The sequence below is a fragment of the Acomys russatus genome, chromosome 25, assembly GCF_903995435.1.
Source record: "Acomys russatus chromosome 25, mAcoRus1.1, whole genome shotgun sequence".
Lineage (NCBI taxonomy): Eukaryota > Metazoa > Chordata > Mammalia > Rodentia > Muridae > Acomys > Acomys russatus.
In genome coordinates, this window is record NC_067161.1 from 11,333,978 (window position 1) to 11,357,088 (window position 23,111).

General features: G+C 53.9%; 2 protein-coding genes across 2 annotated transcripts; both read right to left on the reverse strand.

Annotated features, from left to right (window-relative positions):
- Positions 1-5,415: 5,415 nt before the first annotated feature.
- Positions 5,416-14,418, reverse strand: Amdhd2 (amidohydrolase domain containing 2). The gene is made up of 11 exons (XM_051167353.1): positions 14,227-14,418; positions 13,840-13,976; positions 13,621-13,760; positions 8,567-8,621; positions 8,237-8,449; positions 8,071-8,159; positions 7,850-7,994; positions 7,672-7,779; positions 7,454-7,522; positions 6,492-6,593; positions 5,416-5,689 (listed from the first exon to the last, which is right to left on the reverse strand). The coding sequence occupies exons 1-11, from the start codon at positions 14,307-14,309 to the stop codon at positions 5,601-5,603; spliced, it is 1,230 nt and encodes a 409-aa protein (XP_051023310.1). The 5' UTR covers positions 14,310-14,418; the 3' UTR covers positions 5,416-5,600.
- A 590-nt stretch (positions 14,419-15,008) lies between these two features.
- On the reverse strand, positions 15,009-20,380 carry Atp6v0c (ATPase H+ transporting V0 subunit c). Its single transcript, XM_051167354.1, has 3 exons — positions 20,123-20,380; positions 15,366-15,549; positions 15,009-15,264 (listed from the first exon to the last, which is right to left on the reverse strand). Exons 1-3 carry the CDS (start codon positions 20,199-20,201, stop codon positions 15,060-15,062), a joined length of 468 nt encoding a protein of 155 aa, XP_051023311.1. The 5' UTR covers positions 20,202-20,380; the 3' UTR covers positions 15,009-15,059.
- Positions 20,381-23,111: the final 2,731 nt, after the last annotated feature.

The window sequence follows — 23,111 nt, forward strand, 5'->3', positions numbered from 1 at the left end:
GCGTACACCTTTAATCCCAGCACTTGGGAGGCAGAGGCAGCTGGATTGCTGTGAGTTCAAGGCCAGCCTGGTCTACAAAGCAAGTTCCAGGACAGCCAAGGCTACACGGAGAAACCCTGTCCCAAAAAACAAAATAAAAAGCAAACAAAAAAGCCAGGCAAGGTGGTGTGCTGGCTGAAACATTAAAAGATGCTGAGCTGGAGAGATAGATGGCTCAGCAGTCAGGAGCATACATTGCTCTTGCAGAGGACCCACGTTCAGTTCCCAGCGCTCCCATCAGGGAGGGCTCACACTGCCTGTAACGCAACTCCAGGGAGGTCCAACACCTCTGGCCTGTGAGGGTCTCTGCACTCATGTGCACATACCCAAACACACCCAGACGCACAGGCACACTCGCACACGCGCGCGCGCGCACACACACACACACACACACAAATGTTTTAAAGGCATTTAAGCAGGTGACAGAAACAGCAGAAAGCTGGAGGACAGTTCTCAGTCTCCAGGATCTTCATGCAGCCAGCAAGCAAGACCCAAGCCAGACCTGACCACATAACTAACTCGTCTTACCTCTGCAAAGACAGGGCACTTGTGTAGGCAGTCTGGCTGCCCACCTCAGGACAATGGACAGGTCCGGAATTGGTCTTACTGGGCCTGATACAGTTCATTGGTATCCAAGTTGAAGGAGAGGGGACTGTTTGTTCCTTCTATGCCCAGAATCTCTTGTCCCCAAGGTATCTTTGAGCCCCAAGGTATCTTGAGTATGCAGCGGCTTGGGGTGGCATTGTGAAGTCACAGAATGGCAAGAGGATGATGGGAGCCATGTTAGGAGGGGCTGGGAGGTGTCTGTCTGGTGTGCACAGAACACTAGCTACACATGGCTCATGCTATTTCACTCTTAATCAACCCTCATGGTGTGAGCAAGGAAACTGGGGTTGACAGGCTAACATCTGACTCCTCTTAAATACTTTCTGCTCTGTAACAAATTGCCCCCAAAACATCATCTCATGGTGTTTTAGAGTTAGGAGCCCATAAGCATTGTTAGGCTCTGGTTTCCCCTGGCTGAAACAAGATGCAGCTGCAACTAATGTGGCAGCCTGTGTCTTTGTTGTTTGTTTTGTTTTTTGTTTTTTTTGTTTTTTTGTTTTTTGTTTTTTTTTTTTTTTGGTTTTTCGAGACAGGGTTTCTCTGTGTAGCCTTGGCCATCCTGGACTCACTTTGTAGACCAGGCTGGCCTCGAACTCACAGCGATCCGCCTGCCTCTGCCTCCCGAGTGCTGGGATTAAAGGCATGCGCCACCTTTTGGTTTTTTGAGACAGGGTGGTTTCTCTGTGTTATCTTGGCTGTCCTAGACTCACTTTGTAGACCAGGCTGGCCTCGAACTCTCAACAGCGATCCGCCCGCCTCTGCCTCCTGAGTGCTGGCATTAAAGTCATGCGCCACCACACCTGGCTGGTAGCCTGTGTCTTTAAAACCAACACTTATGAGATAGAGACAGGAGAATCGGGGTTCAAAGCCAGTCTCCAATACACAGCAAGCTTGAGGCTAGGATGTGCTAAATAAGATTTTGTCTGACTACCACTCCCTCCCCTCCCCCAAATTCCGCAGCCTTAGTTGTGAGGTCTGAAAGCTTGTGCAGGGCTTAAAGATGTCTCCCACCAGGGCCACCCTACGCAGCTGTCTGTCTGCCTGCCTGCCTGGTCAGCTGCGACACCCTGCTGCACCCACCAGTTAGGCAGCGCCACCCTTCCAGCCTGCTGGTGCCTGCCTGGGTGGTTGCCGGTCACACCCGACTCCGAGCTGGGGGTAACCTTTGTCACGGAAGACCTGGACCCCTCCTCACGAATCATCAGCCGGCCTTGGGAACATCATATCGCTGAGACACTGGAGGAAAGTAGATCCCGTTGGGTCGTCTGGCTCAGGATTCGAACCCGAGTTTAGCTGAGCCCCGCAAGCTGCTGCTTCCCTGTGCTAGCCGCCAGATGGCACCCACGCTCTCCGCTGTACCCAAACGTTTGCCTCCCTGGCACATTGTATAGAACTGGCAGCGTCCGCCAGGCACATTGTGTAGAACTGGCAGCGTCCGCTAGGTGTCTTAGGATCACTTGCTCTGCTTCCCAACCTACCACTAATGTGACTCAGCTAAGCTCAGGGAGTGGCTGTCAGGAGTCCACACCCACACCACAGGCACGCCTGATACCGCAGCGCTATCACCTACAGCTGGGGTTGCATTGGTGCCCCAGAAGCTCCAGGTTGAAGTAATCGGCCCATCTTCCTGTGAATAATAGCCCTCTAGCTCTGAGCCATCGACAGGGCACAGTGTGGTCGCAGTAGAGGTTTAATGCCAATGACAGAGTATGTCTGGAAAGTAATAGTTCTGGAGGTGATGGGGTGATTATGTGCTTACTGCTAACTATACACTTAAGATGGCTATAGTGCCGAGCGCGGCAGCCCACGCCTGCAACCCCAGCACTCAAGGAGGCAAGTTTGAAGCCAGCCTGGTCTACAAAGTGAGTTCCAGGGCAGACAGAGCACCCTGGTTCAATTCTCAGAACCCAATGGCAGCTAATAGCCACCTGTAACTCCTGTCCTTCAAGAGATATTGCACCTATATAGTGCACAGACATAAATGCAGGCAAAACACCAAGTAATTAAAAGAATGGTGGTTGAGGTGGGTTGGACAACTGGCTCAGATCTTAATAAAGGACCAGAGTTCAGTTCCCAGCTTCTCCATCACGCTGCTCACAACCGCCTCTGACGACAGCTCCCAGGCGATCCCATACTTCCTGCCTCCACTGGCACACCCTCATGTGCACACATACCTATACACATGTATACATAACTAAAAATAAATCTTCTAAATCTTCAAGGAACCAGAGGGATGGCTCAGTGGTCAAGAGGACCCGAGTTCAGGTCTCAGCACCCACCCCCTGTAACTCTACTCCGGAGCATTGTCTTCTGGCCGCCTCAGGCACTTGGATGCACATAAATGAGCACACAGGGTTTCTCTGTGTAGCCCTGGCTGTCCTGGAACTCACTCTATAGACCAGGCTGGCCTCGAACTCAGCGCTCCACATGCCTCTGCCTCCCAAGTGATGAGATTAAAGGCCTGTTTTGTTTTGAAATTCTTTAAATGGCTGTACTGGTAAATCTGGGTCTGGGGATGTAGCTCAGTTGAGAGTGCCTGCTTACCATGAGGTGCTGGGCTCAGCCTCCAGCACCAAACACACTGGCTGTGTGCACTCCTGGAAACCCAGCCCTCAGGTGGTGAGAAAGAGGATCAGTTTCTTCTCAACTACACATAGATTTGGAGGCTAGCCTTGGCTACATGAGATACCTCCCATTTGCTGAGACTGTGCAGCCTAGGCTGGCACCCAACTTGATATACAGCTGAGGTGACCCTTGAACTCCTGGGCCTCCTGCCTCTACTGTCCAGGGAATTACAGGCATGCACCACCATGCTGAGCAACCTTATGCTTTTTAAAGATGTTTTTACGATTTCTAGTTATAGGTATGTGTACATGTCTGTGTAGGGATGTGCAGTTGCCCTCAAAGGCTGGAGGAGTCAGAGCCAAACTAGAGTCACAAGTGGTTACAAGCCTCCTGACATGGGTGCTGGAACTTGAACACAGGTCCTCTGGATGAACAGTAAGTGCTCTTAAGCAGCCATCTCTCCAGCCCCGCCCCCTTTTTTCCCCCTAATAACAATCAAGTTCCTACAGCAATTTCCAAGCCACTGACTCCACCCCCAACATGCAAACCTGCTTGTCTGCCTGCCTCCGGCTTCTGTTGAGGCAGTGTCTTCTCCTCAAAGCCTTCCCTGCGCCACTTTCCATCCTTTCTGGGCAGCCCCACAATACACAGCTCCCTCTGTGTGTGTGACTGTCCACCCAGAGCAGCAGCACAGACCCGGTGAGGCTGGATCTGGGCAGGCCAGGGCCAGCTTTGTACTAGAAATGGAACCCAGGACCTCATGTGCATGCCAGGCAAGCTCCCACTGAGGAATTGCACCTTTAACCTCACTCCAGGCCCGGTCCTGGTTTCCAGGGCTGTCCAGCTGCAGAACTCAGTGCCTGTCCCCCTCATCTGAGACAGGAAGGTGACACACTGGTAGGCCTATCACTGGATTTCTGGTTGGTGAAGAGTTTGGGGGTGAGGCCTTCCACCAGCAGGTTTCCGCAGGCTGGTGAATCCTGATGGACTGGCCCACGTGACTCATGCTCTCCTGTCCTCTGTGCTTGGCAAGCTCCAAGGGTTGGTCAGTCATGTGGAAGGGCGTGGCTACAGGGCAGATCCAGGCTGCCTTACTTACCTCTCCCCATCGAGGCTGCCACCATGCTTGCTGGCTTTCTCAGGTTGACAGTGTGAAAGTGGGCTATGGCTGGCCCATATGCCCCTGCCTGCAGCTATTCTCCCCAGGCTCTTACTCTAAAACTGTGGGAGGCCTAGGAGTGTTTTGTTTGCCTAGTGTTCACTTTCGCTTTCAAACTTGGGCCTGAAAAACAGTTCCTTCAAATGGAACCTATATAAAGTAAGTGACCTGGGACATGTGTTTGCAGCCTCCTATCCATCCCAAGGTGTAAAGTATCACATGACGGCAAGAGTCGCCTAACCCAGGAGCCAAATGAACAGTGGAGGCACTTGCAGACCTGACCTCCAACCTCTGGCACATATTCCCACATCACAGCTATTCTTAGAGTCAAAAGAATCCCCAAAGCTTGGACAGTGAAGTTTCCAGGGAGCCTGATGAACCACATTCCCCAAGTGAGAAGAAGTGAGACTAGGGTCCTCTTGTACACCCTGCCCAAGTGGTGCTAACAGGGCAAACAGAGAGCCATGAGGCCCAGAGCTGCCCACCAGCACCAGGCAGGGTATGCCACAGCCACCAAATACGGATATGAGGGAGGGCTTGCCCAAGTCATTAGGGTCTTTGAAAGAAGACACCACAGGGAATGGAACTTTGGGTTATCCAAGGAGGTGCCAGGCAGGTCTGACTGGTCAGGGAGCAGCAGGTAGAGTCCTAGGCTCTAATTGGAGGCCCTTGAGGCACCCATTCCTGCATTCACTGCTAGGTGACTCCAGGCCCCAAGGCCAGCATGGACACACACCTGAATGTCATAGCAGGGAGCCTGGAGCAACGGCCTCCACTATGCCTACCTAGTTCAGGGTCAGCCATCCATGACTACCGTCTCCAGCCTCACCCAGCAGCTGCCCTCCACCCCCTCCACCCCCTTCCAATCGGAACAGCTTCCTGAGGTCTGCAGGCCTCAAAACAGATCTGACCTATGGAGAAGTACCCAAACAGCCTCCAGCCCTTCCTGGTCCCAGGCTTAACCCCCATTCCAGAAGGTCCCAGGGCTAACAGTGAAAACACTAGCAGCCCCACTGAGCATAAGCAAAACTCAAAAGCACAAGGCAAACAAGACAAGTCCTGCGGTCTGTATTTATCCAAGCCGCTGTCCCCCTCCAGGAGTGACGGTTGAGGCTCTGCATTAGACCTGGGGCAGGGCTCCCGGCTTGCTCCCTGGAGACCAGCTCCCTGGACTGCCTGGCCTGTCAGTGTCCAGCTAGAGCCAAGTGTCCTTTTCAGCCAAGACCCTCAGTCATGGCCCAGCTTCCTCTGCCTGCCACACCAGTTCCCCAGAGATGTAAGTGGCCTGGACGTGGAGGCTGTCGTCGAGCACCACAAAGTCTGCGGCAGAACCAGAGGGTAAGAGGAGACAACGTAGGGCCGCCCATACCACCAACGGTGGACTCATCCCTTACAACTGAGCCTCGTGGGGGAAACTGAGGCCCAAGACCAGGATCTGGACTGGGAGAGGAACCGAAAGCAAGAGCATCAACTTGGCACAGTTGGGGACAGGCGATTCCTGTGACCCTCACATGGCCTAATCTTAGATGCCAGAAAGCCAGGCCAAAAGCCAGTGTGGTAGCACATGCCTGTGATCCTAGAACTCAGGAGGCTGACGCAGGAAGATTACCATGAATTTGACGCTAGTGTGGTCTACATACATGGCACAGTGGACTTTAGGCCAGCCAAGGCTACACAGTAAGACCGGGACTCAAAAACAAAACCAACCGACCAAGCGTGGGCCAGCCAGGAGATGGCTGAGTGGGTACAGACCCTTGCCTCCATCCCAGTCTGACTTAGTCTGAACCCTGGGACTCACAGGGTAGAAGGAGAGAACCAACTATACCAAGTTGGCCTCTGACCTCCACAGGTGAACTGCAGTGCACACAAAAAATAAAGGTAAGGCTGCACAGGCCTGTAGTTCCAGCACTTGGGGAGGCAGAGGCAGATGGGTCTCTAAGAGTTCGAGGCCAGCCTGGTTTACAAGGTGAGTCCAGGACAGCCAGGGCTACACAGAGAAACTCTGTCTCCAAAAACCAAGATAGACAGGCAGACAGTCTGTGGTGGGAATGGCCCCTGAGGTGCAGGGATAGATAACACCCACCCCTTTCAGCCCTTACTCAACTCCTACATAGGCACTCACCTGCATCAGCACCGAAATCCAGGCTTCCCTTGGTCTTCTCCAGCCCCAGCAGCTGTGCCGGGTGGAGGGACGCAGCTTCCAGGGCCGACTCCATGCTACAGCCTGCTCGGGAGCACACTGTGGTGAATGCCTGCAGCCCTTCCTCCCAGGAGCAGCTTCGAGCTTCGGCTTTTAGGGCCTTGGCTTGGCAACAGCCCAGGACTCTGCAGCAGCTTAGGGAGGTCCCTCACTGCCCTAGCTGTGGAAGACACTGCTCACCTCCTCTTCTCCAGCCCTGCAGGGAACCTATCCTTCCAACAGACTGGACATGGGGTGTTACAGTGTTTTATGGTCGTAGCCCTTCCTGCCTACTTCTAGTGCAAAAAGGCATACTTGGGCCCGCGAGGCCACCAATCCAGCTGCCAAATGGGACTCTGAGCTCTGAGCAGAACCTAACCCGAGGCCTGTTACATTCACTTTACTATATCACTTCTTGCCAGGATACAACTATCTCCATTGTCCCAGGCCACCCCCAGCCTATTTTCTCTAAATAGGACCCTGACATTGCCCACAGTCAGCCTTGAGATGCTGCCAGATGTTTCGGAGGGCCCTGCAGAAGCTGCTCCAAGCCCCAGGAAGCTACTTTTACTCCACCCCACCGATACTGCCCCTGCAGAGTCCCACTATCCGATAGGCCTTGGCCCCTCTCTAAGCAGTGTGACCCTGCTCTGCCAGGACCTCACAGCTCCACACGGTTCATCATCCTGGCTCCAGTGACTGGCTGCTCACCATCCTCCCACAGCCTGAGCTCTGTTCGGGAATGACTACGGCCATTTCCATCTGGCAGAAGTCACACCACCTCACCCCCCAGTTTCCAGGTAGTTGGAGGATGTCAGGACAAACTCTCATTTCCCCACCTCCCTTCTAGCTTTCTGCAGATACAGTCTCCACCCTCAGACAATCAGGAACAGCAGCCCACTGACCTGTAGCCTGCAGGAAGTGCCGGATGCATACATCCATGGGGGCTATACTGCCACTCAGTGTCTTGGTACCTTGAGAACAGAGAGGACAGGATTGTGGGGAGGGAGTTGCTGTGGGCCTGGCAGCCGAGCGGACAGAAAAGACATGCCCAAGTTCTGCCCCCATGCCAGGGAGAAGCCAAGAGACTACACATACGTGGGTCCGCACGGAAGTCACTCACCTGCAATGTAAGCTATTAGCCCGTCTACCTCCACCTCCTGCTGTCCCAGCGTATGGCGGCCATTGCCCAAGCCCAGGGCAGGGACAGCATCGGTGACCAGCACCAGCCCTGGAGGAAGAGGTGGCTCAGGACCTGGCCGGCTGTTATCCTACCTGCCCTACCCTTCCCCGCAACTCACCCTGGGGATGGGCCCGGTGGGCAATGCGCAGGGCTGCAGGATTAGTGTGTATGCCGTCGGCGATCATCCCATAGAAGATGCAGTGGCCTGGGGGCAGCTGGTCGCTGGTCAGAAGCCCTACTATGCCTGGGTCTCGGTGATGGAACTGAGCAGGGCAGGAGGGAGTAACTGAGTGACAGCGGTGGCCAGGGAGGCCCCTCCCACCCAGGGGTGACACTCACAGGCAACATGGCATTGAAGAGGTGTGTGATGAAGGTAGCCCCACTCTGCACTGCTCCTTCTGCGGCCCGCAGGTCGGCCACTGAGTGCCCTGCATGGGGGACCTGAGATCAGCTTCTGCAGCAGCAGAGGACCTTGAGCAGGCAACCAGGACAAGTGGCCCCTCACCTAGAGACACACAGATGCCCTGGGCCGTCAGTGCCCGGATCACTTCATGGCTCCGGTCCAGTTCAGGGGCAAGTGTCACAATGCGGACGTTGTCCAGGGACCCGTATGTAGCCAGCACATCATGAAAAGCATTGGCTTCAAAGGAGCGGAGGTAGGCCTCAGGGTGTGCGCCCCGCTTCTCCCGGCTGATGAACGGGCCCTCCAAGTGCACCCCTGGAGGAAGGGACATGGGTGCTTCTGGCAGGCACTCCCACCTAGCAGCCCCACCCTAGTCCCTCAAACCTGCCCTCCCTTCCCAACGGGGCATTCTGAAAGGAGTTGAGCACTCACCGAGGACCCCTGCCCCATGGGGGCCTCCACTCTTCACAGGGATCTGAGGAAGGACCTGGGGGGAACCAGCTGTTAAAGCCCTGCCCCCAGAGGCCACAGCCCAACCAAGGTCAGATTCTTAGGTCAGAGTTTAAGACCCTAGCCCAGCCCAGCCCAGCCCTACTGTCCTTCCCCACAGGTGCTGGAAGATGGCTGAAGGCCCCCCCAAGCGGTTAGGTGCAGGAAGAAATGACAACAAGGAATACTCAATGAGCTACCTGAGGACCAGGAGATGGAAGTATTCCCAGGCCACACATGCACCAGTGCAGGCATGAAGGGCTGCTCTAACTTGCTTCCGCCTTCAAAGCGCTTCTGCCAAACAGCTAGACTATAGTGGCCAAACCCTTGAAAAAGTGCCACCCTAAGCTGCAGGACAATGAAGCAGACCTTGGGGTGGCAGGAGGGAGACAGGTGGAAGAAGCAGAGGGCTGGAGGATAGGAACGGGGCTCAGCACTGGAGCCCAGCCCATTCTGGTCAGAAAGGTCAGGGCCTTAGCAAAGAGCGAGCAACACTTAACTTGGTCTTGGAGAAGACCCAGTATAGCCATAACCCTCCCTCCAGACCCTTCAGCTCTTGAGCAGGACTTGGGGAGATGGGGAAGAATGGCGATTCACAGCTCCTGCAGCTACGGAAGTTTCCCAGGCAAAACAGTGATGCCCTTCCTCGAAATGATCCACTTTGAAGAAAAGCAACGGGCCTTAAATACCCTTGAGCCGAGTATGCTTGCACATGCCTAAAGCCCAAGCACAGGCCAGCCTCCGCTACATAAGAAGTTCAAGGCCAGCCTAGGCTACATGGTTCCCTGCCTCAAAATAAACAAAAACAAACCCACACTTAAATCTGAGGACGAAGAATGAGAGAAGGGCAAATCAGACTTGGGGAACAACTAGGTGGACTTGAGACACATCTCAGCTGGAGAGAACTCAGGAAGATCAGACCTCACAGAACCTGGCACCGTCAGAAATGCCCAGGGAGGGGCCTCGGCAGAGGTGAGTGGACTACAAATGTTGAGACGTTTATGCTATTCAGACTCTTAGCGCAGCTCCCTCTGAGCAAAACAGGACTCTTCCCAGGGGATTTAACAAGGCCCAGAGACAGGCCTGAGGCAGTACAACAGAGGTGCCCCAGAAAGCTCCTCCCAAAGGCTAGGTGCTCCTAGTGGCCTGCTAATGCCAGCCGTGTGCAGAACCCACACGGAGTTCCCCAAGGAACAGAGGAAGAAATGCTAACAAGATGACCAAGGCAGTGGAGAGAAGATGCCAAGAGGAGACAGAGGAAAAAGCCAACACTGATACCCTCAGGCACTGAGAGACCAGATGGGGTGACCAGGAGCAACACGAGCTCTTCTAAACTCAAAGGCATGCAAGAAGCCTGTGGGATGAACTCCAGGATAGAAGCCAAGGAGACGTCTAGAACATGGGGCCAAGAAGAAAGAAGGTGAGAAAAAAAAGAGAGAGAGAGAGAACAGACCTAGAAAGTCCGACACTAGACAGTGGGGCTCCAGGGAGACAGTGAAACAGGAAAAGAGTCACGAAAGAACCAAGTTAACAGAAGAGGCTTAGACAGCGTCAAGCTGAACTTCCCACTATGTCCAGCAGGCAGCAAAATTGATAGACACCCCATCCCCATGGCATGACACCATATGTCAGGTCTAGGGACAAAAGCAGATCTTAGTATATAAATGACAAGGTTACGCCTGTATGTACACCTGTCCGCCAGAAGAGGGCACCAGATCTCATTATAGATGGTTGTGAGTCACCATGTGGTTGCTGGGAATTGAACTCAGGACCTCTGGAACAGCAGCCAGTGCCCTTACCCTCTGAGCCATCTCTCCAGCCCAACAAAAAACAGATCTTACAAGCTTTTAGAGAAAAAGTGGTCACCCACAAAGATCAGTTAACAAGTAGATGGCTTCCTACATTTTTCCCCCCTCCGAGACAGGGTTTCTCTGTTAGCCTTGCCTGTCCTGAACTCGCTTTGTAGACGAGGCTGGCCTCAAACTCACACCAATCAGCCTGCCTCTGTCTCCTGAACCACCTTGTGGGAATTGAACTCACGGCCTTAGGAAGAGTAGCCAGTGCTCTTAACCTCTGAGCCATCTCTCCAGCCCCGGCTTCCTACTTCTTAGCGACAACGTGAGATGTCTAAAGGCAGTAGACGCGAGCCAGGCATGGTGCCACACCTTCAATCCCAGCATTTGGGAGGCAGAGGTAGGATCTCTGTGAGTTCAAGGCCAGCCTGGTCTACAAGGAAAGTTCTAGGTCAGATAAGACTACAGAGAGACCCTGTCTTAAAAAGCAAAACAAACAAAAAAGATAGTAGACACAGCACTTCTTTTAACATTCTGGAGAAACTGGTGTAGTGGTGTGCATCTGTTGCCCCCATACTGAGGGGATTACTTGAGCCCAGGAGTATGAGATCCACATACAACACAGCAAGACATTCTAACCAAACAAAAAGGGCAAAATGCAGCTGGGCAGCTTTGGGCTTGAAGATATATCGCCATGGAAGAGCACTCTTCCTCTACAGGCCCCAGGCTCAATCCTCAGCAACACAGAAATATGCTTATTTTATGAGTGCTTCTATGTATGTTTGTGAGCCACATGCACGCCTGGTACCTGTAGTGTCCAGAAGGGAGTGGCAAATCCCCTGGAACTGGAATTACAAGCAGCTATAAGCCACATGATATGGGTGTTGGGAACCAAAACTGAGTTCTCTACAAAAACAAGTGTTCTTAGCTGTTTGCCAAGCCCAAACACAAATGTTCTTACCTATACCTCTAACCCAAACCATGGCTCAGGAGAACAAAGGAATAGTTAGGAGTGGTGGCACACGCCTTTAATCCCAGCACGCAGCAGGCAGAGGCAAGCCAACCTCTACGGGTTCCAGGACAGCCTGGTCTACATAGTGAATTCCAAAACAGCCAGGACTACCCAGAAAGACCCTGACTTAAAAACAAACAATCAAACAAAGAGAAGGCCGAGCTAGAGAATGGGCTCGGCACTTAGGAGCATGTACGACTCTGCAGCAGAGGACCGGGTCAAGTCACAGTGCCTGTACAATCACATGCAGACATACTCACCTACACAGAATTTAAAATGATAACTCCGGCTGGGCGTGGTGGTGCACGCCTTTCATCCCAGCACTCGGGAGGCAGAGGCAGGCGGATCGATGTGAGTTCAAGGCCAGCCTGGTCTACAAAGCGAGTCCAGGACAGCCAAGGCTAACACAGAGAGACCCTGTCTCGGAAAACAAAACAAAACAAAAATGATCACTCTTCAAAGAAGCAGCAGCAGCAGCTGCTGCCACCACCTGCAGGTGACTTAGCAGCTTAAAAAACAAGCAAGAGTCAAGCATGACCGTACGTGGGAGGCTGAGACAACAACAGGTCAAGGCTGCCTCAACTACAACCAATGTAGGCTAGATTCTTTTTGTTGTTTTTCAAGACAGGGTTTCTCTGTGTAGCTTTGGCTGTCCTGGACTCACTTTTGTGGACCAGGCTGGCCTCGAACTCACAGAGATGCGCCTGCCTCTGCCTTTGGAGTGCTGAGATTAAAGACCTGCACCACCTGCCTGGCTGGGTCTCCTGGTTTCTAATACAATGGGGTAATGTTTTTATACTCAAAGCTGCCCACAGTTTCTGCCATCACTTCCTGTCTCCCAAGACCTTCATCCTAAAAGTGTTTTCTGACAGCCTATGAGGTAGACTTGGTCTAACGTGGGCTGCCAGGAAGAAAACGTTAGGACTATTAGTCATTACTCCTACTGAGGGAGAGCCACAGCCTTGCACCCGCCAGTCAAACCTGCCGCAAGAGGAAAGCCTATGGTGGGCATGGGCTAACAGGACAGCAAGGCCTTCTGGGAAGAGCCTGGGAGGAGAGCCTGGAGCTGCTGGAATGTGCCTGGGGGTAAGAGAAACAGCTTAGCTGGTAGGAAGGCAATATTTGTAGAGGAGGGGTCCATCCAGATACCTGTCACTTTGAAAAGTGACCCTGGGTCTTGCCAGAGATCAACTGAAAGGACCAAGTACTTATCTGCAGGAGGACAATAGGTTGCACTTTTGACAGTGGGGTGGGAGAGCTGTGGGGAGATTTCCAGAAAGACATCCCTGGGTGACACTCAAGGAATGCTCACTTAACATGTGTCAGTCACCCACCACTCTCCTCACTCTAGGTTTAGTGAAACTGAGGCTCAGAAGTGAGTAAGGTTGTCTCAAGTCTTCCAAGGGTAGCAAGCCAAGAGGCCAGAACGAAGCCTACGAAGCAAGGGCCCAGTCCACACTCAGCACCCACAGCTCTGATTCTGTGTCTGCACACCCAGAAAGGAAACCACGGGCAATCACACACTCCCTGAGCCTGCAATGGGTCCTATCCTGGGAGAAAAACCGGCTGAGGCAACTGGCAACAGGAAGAGAGTGAATCCACTCAAGTATGGTTAACAGCATTCATTTCAACTCCCCAATTGCATTGCCTAAGAGAATACAACGTTTTTAAGCAAGAATTCAGGACTGCGGGACGAACCTGCAGGTTACACACAGCTGCTCTTGAACGATGCCTAAAGAAGCATGTGTTAAAAACGGGGAAAGCCTTCACTTGGAAGAAAGAAAGCAGACCTCCCTCTAATTGGAAGGCGGAAGGGTGAGGAAAGCAGGACAGCAGCCAGTGAAGAGGAGGAGCAGCTCTTTCTGAAAGGCTTTTTCATGTGAGTCACCTAAGCAGGTAGGTTAGGGAGGGACAACCCTGACTAGAGACAATGGCTGTGGCAGAAATCCAGGCAACTTTAGTTCAGGAGGCCCAGAGGCTGCCTACAGGGCGTTGGGAGGGTGTGGCAGATGACAATGGTGACAGAAAATGTGGGGACAACTGCACTGGCAGTTGCGCCAGGACCCAACTGAATGAGAAAGAGGAGGACCCCCTCAGACCCAAGTGGAGGGAGACCAGATCCAGGTGACGAAAATGCTCCTGCCCCTGGGGGATGGGCCCCTTTGCTCAGGCGTAGGGCAGCCTGATCTCACCTTGTGATAAACCTCTGGTGGGGAAGTGACCAGGGTGGGACAGAAGGAAGTGACACCGTGGGACAGGAGCCTCCGGGCCACTAGGGCGACCCCAGAACCCACATCCTCCGTGGCCTTGGAGAAGTCAACACCAAATCCACCTGTGGCCACAGAAAACAAGCGGGTAGCACAATGCTCAGAGCTCCTCCCCTGGGTTCCCTGGCCCAAGCCAGGCCGCACCGTTGATCTGAACATCGATAAAGCCCGGTGCCAGGATCCGGCCTCCGCAGTCCCGCTGCTCATCAGCCACACGCCTCTCCTCAAAAAACAGCTTCTCGGGATCCAGGATTCGGCCCCCTCGCACCCACAGATCCTCCCTGAGGACAGAGCAGTCGGCATTTGGATCACCACCAAGCCCTAGAGCCAACACCTAGTTCCCTCTCACCCAGCTTGTCCCTGCATCCACTTAGTCCCAGCCACACGCCCAAGACAGTCCTCCCTCACATCCCTGAACCTAACTCGGCCGCTCTCAGGGCTTAGAACTTACACTAGCCCCATCCCCGCACCCAACACTGGTGTTATCACCAGTTCTATACCCAGCCCAACCCTGCCCCATGCAGCCCAGACCTGAGCAGCGTGCCGCCGCGCAGGATGCGGCAGTTGGTGAACTGGAGCACTGGGGCCCACACTGCGCACTGCCCGCCACGCATCGTGAGTCGCACCGAACCCAGCAAGCTAAGAGCGCAAGCCGGCAGCGTCCGGAACAGCGGTATTCGGAAGCAGAGCCAGGCCGCACCACGTGACTCAGCTGAAGGGGCTATCACGTGGCTGCCGGGACCATGTGACCACAGCCACATGATGCAGCAGTTCCGACCCGCAAGCCCACTCCGCCCACAAGAAGCGCGAGAACACAATCCAGTCACATCCGAGAACTTTTATTGGACACAGCTGGGAGCCAGCCCTGGCAAGCAGCAGCATTCTCCCCTCCACCCTGGCTGTCCAGGACTGATGGGGAGGGCGGCTCCATCCAGGGCGTCTCAGCAACAGGAACCCCACAAGGCAACACTCTACTAATGATTACTATATAGTTGGGAGCCAGGGCTGCTCCACAGACGCATGAATAGGTCAAATCTTTTATAAATAAACATCCAGTGAAGAGAAAAATGACAACTCTATTTCATCCTTATACACAGAGCACTCTAGGGTGATGGGTGGGGTAGCCAAGAAGCTGGCATCCTCACTGGTCAGGGGCCTGGATGGGAGATGAGTGGGCCCAGATGTCCACAGCACAGGGCAGCAGGGACCAGGCGAGGGCAACAGACAATGGGCACTAGGACACTGCGCATTTACAAGACCAACTACTGAGGGGGCAGCTGCCTGTGCATGTGTGTCAGGCTGTTCGTTCTGGAATGAGGAGGGGTGGTCTTTACATCCTATCCTGTGACTGGTGGTGGAAAGGACTACTTTGTGGAGAGGATTAGGGCCACGATGAGACCGTAGAGGCCGAGCACCTCCGCGAAGATGAGGATCAGGATCATGCCCACGAACAGCCGTGGCTGCTGGGCAGTGCCCCGAACACCAGCATCCCCCACGATACCAATGGCAAAGCCAGCAGCCAGGCCACTCAGCCCCACACTCAGGCCAGCACCCAGCTGAAGAAAACTCCTGGGGAGAGAAGAGATACAGGCTGTCAGCAATCTGTCTGTACACAGGAAAATGATGCCCTTCACCGGCGGCGGCGGCGGCAGGACAGGGCCTGCACTCACCTGTAGAGGGTGATGCCATCAGTCAGGGAGTTGGCGATAAGTACTGCCACCACCAGGCCGTAGATGGCGATGATCCCAGCCATAACCACTGGGATGATGGACTTCATGATCAGCTCTGGCCTCATGACAGACATGGCAGCGATGCCAGTGCCACTCTTGGCTGTGCCATAGGCGGCTCCCATGGCTGTGAAAGGAGATGAAGTGAGCCTAGAGCATCACGCAAGCTGCCTGGGGAGCTTTTTGCATACTGCTCCCTAAGTCATCACCCACTAGAAGAACTGAAGGCATGCAGCCAGGCAGGAGCCTCGGGAGCCCAGCCACTTCCCTTCCACTAGCAGAACCATCGCCCAACCTCCTAGTCCACGTCTGCCTGCAGAAGTCCTGCGGTCACAGGGGCTCCGGCTCTGCTGGGAAAGCAGACTTTGCTCTCTAACACTGCTTTTCCCTAGCTTGTGACCTCTGGCAAAACAGTCACATGGGAAGAGGCAGCTGTACCAAGAATAATGGCTTGCTTGAGACTCTGGGCACCTCTGCTGCACACCGTCAGTTCCAGGCACTTCCCGCATAGGAGGAGGACCACCTCTCAGCTGCCTTGAGGCCTTGTCCTGTGTCAGTCCCGCCTGCAGGGGGGCCTTCCAACCTTCCATGACAGGACAGCAGGGTCACCTGTCTTCTGTGATGCTGTTCCCCAACTCCAGCCTCCCCAGGAGAGGCTGCCTTCCTTTCAGGCCTCTGTTTCCTCTCCTGTCTTCAGTTCCTCTTTCTCTCTGTCACTTGTTCTCTAGGCCCTCTAAGAACTATTGAGCCACTTACACAGGTGACACTGGCAGCCTCCACACCGGACTTCCCCCAGGCCATGGCCACTCTGGGGGCAATGGTGTATAACCCGATGCACAAAAACACAGGCTAGAGGTGAAAGGGACCCGAACAGCCCCAACCACTCCTTTAAAGAATTTATTGACCTCACTGGACCACAAAAATATGCCTACTGTGTGCCCAGTACTGAGGAGGGCAAAGGTCAGAGGGTGCTCTGACTTCTCCAGAGCTCAGGGAGCAGCAAGAAGACAAGACAGTGACTTGACACAGCAGCATACTCAGCAAGGAATGAGAGCAGGAAGAGAGAGCAGGAAGTAGGGGGGCCGCACCAAGGGGAGGAAGGTCTGAAAAAGGATCATGGCCCATGGAAGCGGGGACTGGGGCGGTGACAAGGTAAGCAGCAGGGCAGAGGGAAACCAGGCGGAGGGTAAGAGTCTTTTTTGTTTTGTTTTTTAAAAAGACAAGATTTCTCTTGTAGTCCGGCTGTCTTGGACTCACTTTGTAGACCAGGCTGGCCTTGAACTCACAGAGATCCGCCTGCCTCTGCCTTCCGAGGCGTGCGCCAACATACCCAGTTGGGTAAGATTCTTGACAGCACATTCAGACACCAAACAAGATACTGCTAGATGAGATTAACCGGAAGAGGCAGGGCCCAGGAGAGTTTGTCTCTTCTACGCCATCTTTAGATGCACAGGCACTGCCTAACTTCAAGCTTTGGGTCCTCTTCTTTCTTTCTTTTGTTGTTGTTTTTGTTCTTTGAGAGAGTTTCTGTGTAGCCCTGGCTGTCCTGGACTTGCTTTGTAGACTTGGCTGGCCTTGAACTCACAGTGATCTGCCTGCCTCTGCCTCCCGAGTGCTGGGATTAAAGGCGTGCGCCACCATGCTGGGCTCTGGGTCCTTTTCAAGAGATATTTCCTGGAACTACTCTGGTCAGTGAATTTCTTAGGCCAGATCCATGCTCAGCTCTATCACCTAGTGCAAAACTTGAGTGTTCCAAGGGCTCACTCCTGAGGACATGCTACTAAACGTTGAGAATACAGGCTGCCATGTGGGACTGAGGATAAGCACCGAGCAGTGGGAACTCTGCACCCCAAAAGGTGGGATTCTGAGAAAGGCAAGAGTGAGTCTGGCCCTTCCCTTGAGTACAGTAGGTAGATCATGGGGCTGAAGGGTACGCGGCAAGAGGAAAGACGATGAAAACAGGGATGCCGCCAGGGACCAGGGCAACAGGAGGAGAGACTAGCTCAGGCCCAGACAGGAGCAGGTATTCAGAAGGCTATGCCTAGCAGGATGCAGAAGGCAGACCTGCTGACAGCGCAAATGCAATGGGGCAGAGAGAGCAGGACCTGGAGGCACTTCCAGGAAATCAAGCAAATACAGGGAGGAAGTCACAGAAAATACAGAAAAGAAGCAACTGGCAGTTTCATGGAGCACATGATGAAGAAAGACCAAAAGGATATTTGTCATAAGAAAAAAAGGGAAGCTAAAATGTGAGTAGGGAATGGAGGCCTCACAGATGTGCGCAGACCTCAGTCAGTTAAAGAACAACGGTCTTAAAACCTGGTCAGGCAGGCAGGCAGTGCTGGCGCAGCCTCTGATCCCAGCACTAAGGAGACAGAGGCAATTGGATTTCTGAGTTCAAGGCCAGCCTTGTCCACAGAGCTAGTTCTAGGGCAGCCAGGGATACACAGAAAAATCTTGTCTTGAAAAACTGGCTTCCCCCCACCCCCGGGGGGGAGGGGAAACTTGGTTACTTAGTTGAGCATTGATGGCGCACACCTTTAATCCCAACCCTCAGGAGGCAGAGGCAGGTGGATCTCTTGAGTTTGAGGCCAGCCTAGACTACAAAGTGAGTTCAGAGTTCAGAACAGTCGGGGTTACATATAGAAACCCTGTTTTGAGAAAAACAAAACCTTGGTTAGTTTGGAGGGCATGGGCCAGTCACTGGGACTAAGCCTCAAGTCCTCCCAGCAGCGGCACCAGAGGCTGGAAGAGCAAACACATGCTACACAATAGCACACTCAGAAGGAAAAAGTGAAGTCAGAAGGTGATTCAACTGGCCAAGTAAGAGGCTAACCCCACAGGAACTGAGAAGCTGCTGTGAAGGAATGGGCCTGATAGCATGTAGATTTCAATCCTGACAGAAGTAGGGCCCGGCAGGAGAAGCCTAGACCACCCACACCCAGCTTTCAATAAATAGCACAGAGACACCTGTTGGCCATGTTTGGCACATGTAGGGTCTTGGCAGGCTCAAGAAGTTAGGTGAAGTAAAAGCACTCTGGACAAATTTAGGGTTGCAGGAGCCATTGTGACAGCCAGAACATGAGTTCCACATGGTCAGGGATGTTGTTTCTGTTCACTGGAGTTCTCCCACTATCTGGGACACAGTAAGACTGCAATAAAGATTTGCTGAATCAATTTATGAATAAGTGACAACCACAAAAAGTTATTGCACGTGGCCAAAATTGGGGAACCTATGAACATATTCTGGGGGCAAAAGAACAAAAGGGAAAATGCTCGCCAGCCTTCCCTAAGGAGCCCTAAAAAACTGTGGGGAGAACAGGCGTGGCCTAAGGGGAGGAAAGAAGCAGTCTAGACCACATCTCCCACCACAAATGAGCCCTTGCTCCAAGGGGGTGGGAACAGCAGGGCTCTCTCAACAGCACCTGACAGGCCCAGGCAGGGGGAGGTCACCAAGACAGACAACCCTCCCCCAACTCCAATCTGCACCCTGTGGGTGTTTACAGTCAACAGACACTGTTTAGAGTTCAAACTCTCCGTGTACCTGCACAGAGGGCCAGCCTCTCCATCTGCCAGGTAGGGTGGGGCAGGGCGAGGTCATTTAAGCCAAAGACCAGACCTTCCAGAGGAGGCCAGACCAGTCCCTGGGGGCTGTGACTTACCTCCCTCAATCCCACATTCTTGGGTCTGGCCCAAAGGCTTTTCTCCCAGGAAGGCCAATTTTCACTAAATTTGACACCGTAGAACTGTCAAGGCCCAACTTCAGAAGCAAAGTGCCATCAAGAACACTGCCAGGCTTTTCCTTTTCTGAGCAAGGAAGCATCTCCCAGCTCCAGCCCCTCACCCACCCCCCACAGAAGAGGAAGGTCATTCATTCACTCATCCATCCATTAGGTCCAGGACTGAAGACTGAATCCTGTAAATGCTAGCTCTCTAACCCACTCTCACCACCACCCCCCCCCACCTCAAAGCACAGACCCTCAGCGACCATCTACTCAACCATCCATTAAAACCAAACCCACTTCCATAGGCGCTAACCTGAGTCCTTGCAGGTTCCCAGGACCAACCCCTCAGCCCAGCTTTCCCAACCAACCCACACCGATGACAGAACTATTGGGAAACCGAGACAAGCCTCAACCGGAAACACCTGCCTCACCCAGGGTACAGACCCACCTGACCCCCGGCAGCCTAGCCGCCATAAAAGCAGGGCTGGTGAACCTTAGCGGGGACACTGGCTCCCTCTGGCCAAGAGGCCGGGGACTCCCGTCTTAGGCCTGCTGACGCCTACGGACTGGCGCCTTTCAAGATGTGATGTCACATCTGCCCGCAGAATGCGGGATGCAGAGCAGACGCAGGAGCCGGCACTGAATCGCGCGCCGCCCCCCGCGCCCCCACCCCACCTTCATTCCTACTTCCCGGGGCTAAGATGGCAGCCACATCGCCGCCCCACCCCCGCACAAACGAGGCACCACAGGCAGGCTCATGAGACCCGCACCCTGACCAAACCCGCAAAGCCCCGAGCTCCATAAACTCAACTGTCCCCGCCGCCCAGGGGCTGACCCCCTACCCGCGCCGTAAGGCCCGACACCCACATAGCTGGGGATGACGTCAAGGTGACGTCACGCCCAGCCCCCGGTGAGCAGCGGGCTAGATTCCCGCACCGCTTCGGCAGCCCCTGCTCCTCCTGCTGCGATGCTCACCGCTCAAGGACATGGCGCACGTCGCGCCTGTCACAGCGAAAAACGAAGCGTATTCGGGGTTGTTCTTGATGTCAGCCATGTCTGCAAGCGGGAGAGAGCAAGGTCAGCAGGCGGCGGCGGGGCTAGGATGGCAGGAGAGCGAGCGGGCGAGCGAGCAGGCCAGCGAGGACTCTCGAGGCGGCGGATGCGCGAAGGCGACCCCGCCACTCAGGCGCTGCGCTCTAAATACCAGCTCCGCAGAGCAAAATGGCGGCCGCGGTCGCGTCACATGATCCGGGCTCCGCCCCTACGGGCTGTACCACTTTGCGCCGGTGGGGGAGCGCGGCTCCAGGCTCTCCAGCAGCCCCTGGACAGTGTCTGAGCCCCGCTACCAGCCTGCTGGGCCCGGGTCCCGGCGCTTGGCCTTGCCTGCGTCTTCGCTGGTCCGATGCTCCGCTCCGACGTCTTCTCGGACCCTACCGTGTTGGGCTCATCGGCCCCTGGGGCGGGGCCGTAGCTCATCATATTAGCATACGGGGTGGAGCCTATGCTAGCCCGCCTTCTCTGCGGCTGCGCGGCCCCCACTGGTGCTCGAGTACTCGAGTTGGTTTTACCTGCGTTCCCTGCTGGACAACCGCGGGCGCTGCCGGTGCCTAGGGCTCAGGTTCTCCGTTTTTGCCCTGACAGCTGGGTTGAAGCTGTGGGACCTAGCAGCATTACAGAGCCCTAGAACAGAGGATACCCTTAGTGTGGGGCTTTGCTTTCTCCACCAGCCCCCAGGACCGCCATGCCCCACCCCGCCGGGCTCTAAAGTGCAAGAACCCTAGGTCATCTTACATTCCAAACCCAGGCTCCTGCAGATCCAGGCCCACCGTCTTCCTTTAAATTCCACTGGGGAAGAGAAAAAATGGAATACTTCACCTATCGCATAGGGATCCTGACATCAGCTGAGGGTCGTCTGTCCATCAAGATGTAGCCATGACTGTTTGTTTGGTTTGGTTTGGTTTGGGTCGGGTCGGAGGTTTTTTTATTTTTGTTTTCTTCGAGACAGGGTGTCTTTGTGTAACCTTGGCTATTTTGTACTTACTTGTGGACAAGGCTGGCCTCAAACTCACAGAGATCCCCAGGTGTGTGCCACCACGCCCGCCTCTATTTTATTTTTGAGACAGGGTCTCACTGTGAAGCACTGGTTAACCTGGAACTTGTCATGTAGACCAGGCATATACTACCCTACTTGACGGCCTGTCAGCATTGACACCTGTGAAAGTTAACCCAGCCGGGCGGCGGTGGTGCATTCCTTTAATCCCAGCACTTGGGAGGCAGGTGGATCTCTGTGAGTTCGAGGCCAGCCTGGACTACAGAGGGTGTTCCAGGACAGCCAGAGCTGTTATACAGAGAAACCCTGCCTCTGGGGGAAAAAAAAATTAAAAAAGAAAGTTAACCCTGATTTCTAAAAGTCCCAGACCTTCTTGTTCTTCCAGCACCCATGCAAGGCCCATGCCTGTAGAGCTTTCTGGACCAGTGATGGTTTCCCTAGCAATGAAGTGGCTGAGGCTGCCTCTGCCCACCTGCTGACACCCTTAAAGCAGCCTACACACCCCAGGTACCTGCCTCCCTCCACCTATCGACTCAGGCTGCCTATTTTCCTGTACCCATCCCTTGCAGTATCCCTGAGTCGATACTACCTGGCCTAGACCTCCCTTGAGGCACAAGCTCACATTCCAAGACCGGAGGGCTCTCCCAAGTGGTCGGTGTGCTAGTACCTCAGCTCCGTGTCGGCAACGGAAACCTCTTCCCATCCTGCTACATTCTTAGCCCCACTTTTCACAACACAAAACTCCCTGTGCCCTCCCTCCCACCTTGACTGAACTGCGTCTACCGCTCTTTAAACAAACGTGCCCATGGACGAGCTTGTGTCTCTCTGCCTTCTGAGAGGAGGCTGCGGAGAGCGAGCGCCACTCCTCCTCCCATCTCTTGCTCCACTTGCTCCATTCTGATTTTTGAAATGAATCTTCACCGTTGATTCCACCATGTCACCCCTTCCCTCCTTCTCCAGCTCCTCGCCCTTGCCAAAGTCACACCAGCTACTGTTTCTCTACGTGGAGAGGCACTGGTTATGCTGACTGGCTCGCTGGACTGCTGTCTCCAATGCTTCCTCCTTCTTCATGCTCTTTCTACCCTGTGCCTAGTGCCTGAGGAAGTCAGGAGAGAGTGTCGGGTTCCCTGGGACAAGAGCTACAGATGGTTGTGAGCTGCCATGTAGGTGCTGGGAATTAAACTCTGATCCTCAGCACCAACAGTAAGTGCTCTTAACCACTGAGCCCTCACTTGTTTTGTTTTGCTTTCCTTTTTTCTAATCAGCACTTAATATCCCACAATTCTTTGGTGCTTAGTTACATGCTAGACCCTTTTTTGTGTGCTTCCCTTTGCTGTCTCTTTTTTTTTTTTTAAGATTTATTTATTATGTATACAGTATGCATCAGATCACATTATAGATGGTTGTGAGCCACTACGTGGTTGCTGGGAATTGAACTCAGGAACTCTGGAAGAGCAGTCAGGGCTCTTTAACCACTGAGCCATCTCTCCAGGCCCCTTTGCTGTCTCTCATGACCCGGCACAGGAAGCCCTCCGACCACCCCTCCGTGTTTCTCCTCTACCCCCCCCATGTGTCCCCCCCCCACGTCCTCCTCAAGCCCTATTCTTGCTTTTATTATTAATTCTTTTTTTTTCTAGACCCTGCCCCCAGTATGGTGTCCAGGTCCAGCCTATTTGGGTGGCACAGCTGATCACCTACCTATGTGTCAGGCCCTGTGCTGAGGTATTTGTGGCTATTGTCAGTTAGGATTCTGCTTCAGTCGGACTACTTGTGATGTCATAGCTTACCTGCCACGGGGGTGTGGCCCTGCCCAGGGCCATAGAAAAGAACAGACCCTCCACGAGGTCTCTCTCTCTTACCCCTCTACCCTCTTCTCCTCTCTTTCTCTACTCTCCCTCTTATTCTTCCTCTGTC

Bases quoted from the DNA above. Each gene is read 5' to 3' on its own strand.
- Amdhd2 (XM_051167353.1), bottom strand. From the start codon at position 14,309: ATGCGTGGCGGGCAGTGCGCAGTGTGGGCCCCAGTGCTCCAGTTCACC. The intron at 13,977-14,226 runs GTCTGGGCTGCA...CTCTGTCCTCAG, and splicing joins CGCGGCGGCACGCTGCTCAG to GGAGGATCTGTGGGTGCGAG. The intron at 7,995-8,070 runs GTGAGTGTCACC...TGCCCTGCTCAG, and splicing joins TCTTCAATGCCATGTTGCCT to TTCCATCACCGAGACCCAGG.
- Atp6v0c (XM_051167354.1), bottom strand. From the start codon at position 20,201: ATGGCTGACATCAAGAACAACCCCGAATACGCTTCGTTTTTCGCTGTG. The intron at 15,550-20,122 runs GTGAGCATCGCA...CTCCTTTCACAG, and splicing joins GTGCGCCATGTCCTTGAGCG to CCATGGGAGCCGCCTATGGC. The intron at 15,265-15,365 runs GTGAGTGCAGGC...TTCTCTCCCCAG, and splicing joins GATGGCATCACCCTCTACAG to GAGTTTTCTTCAGCTGGGTG.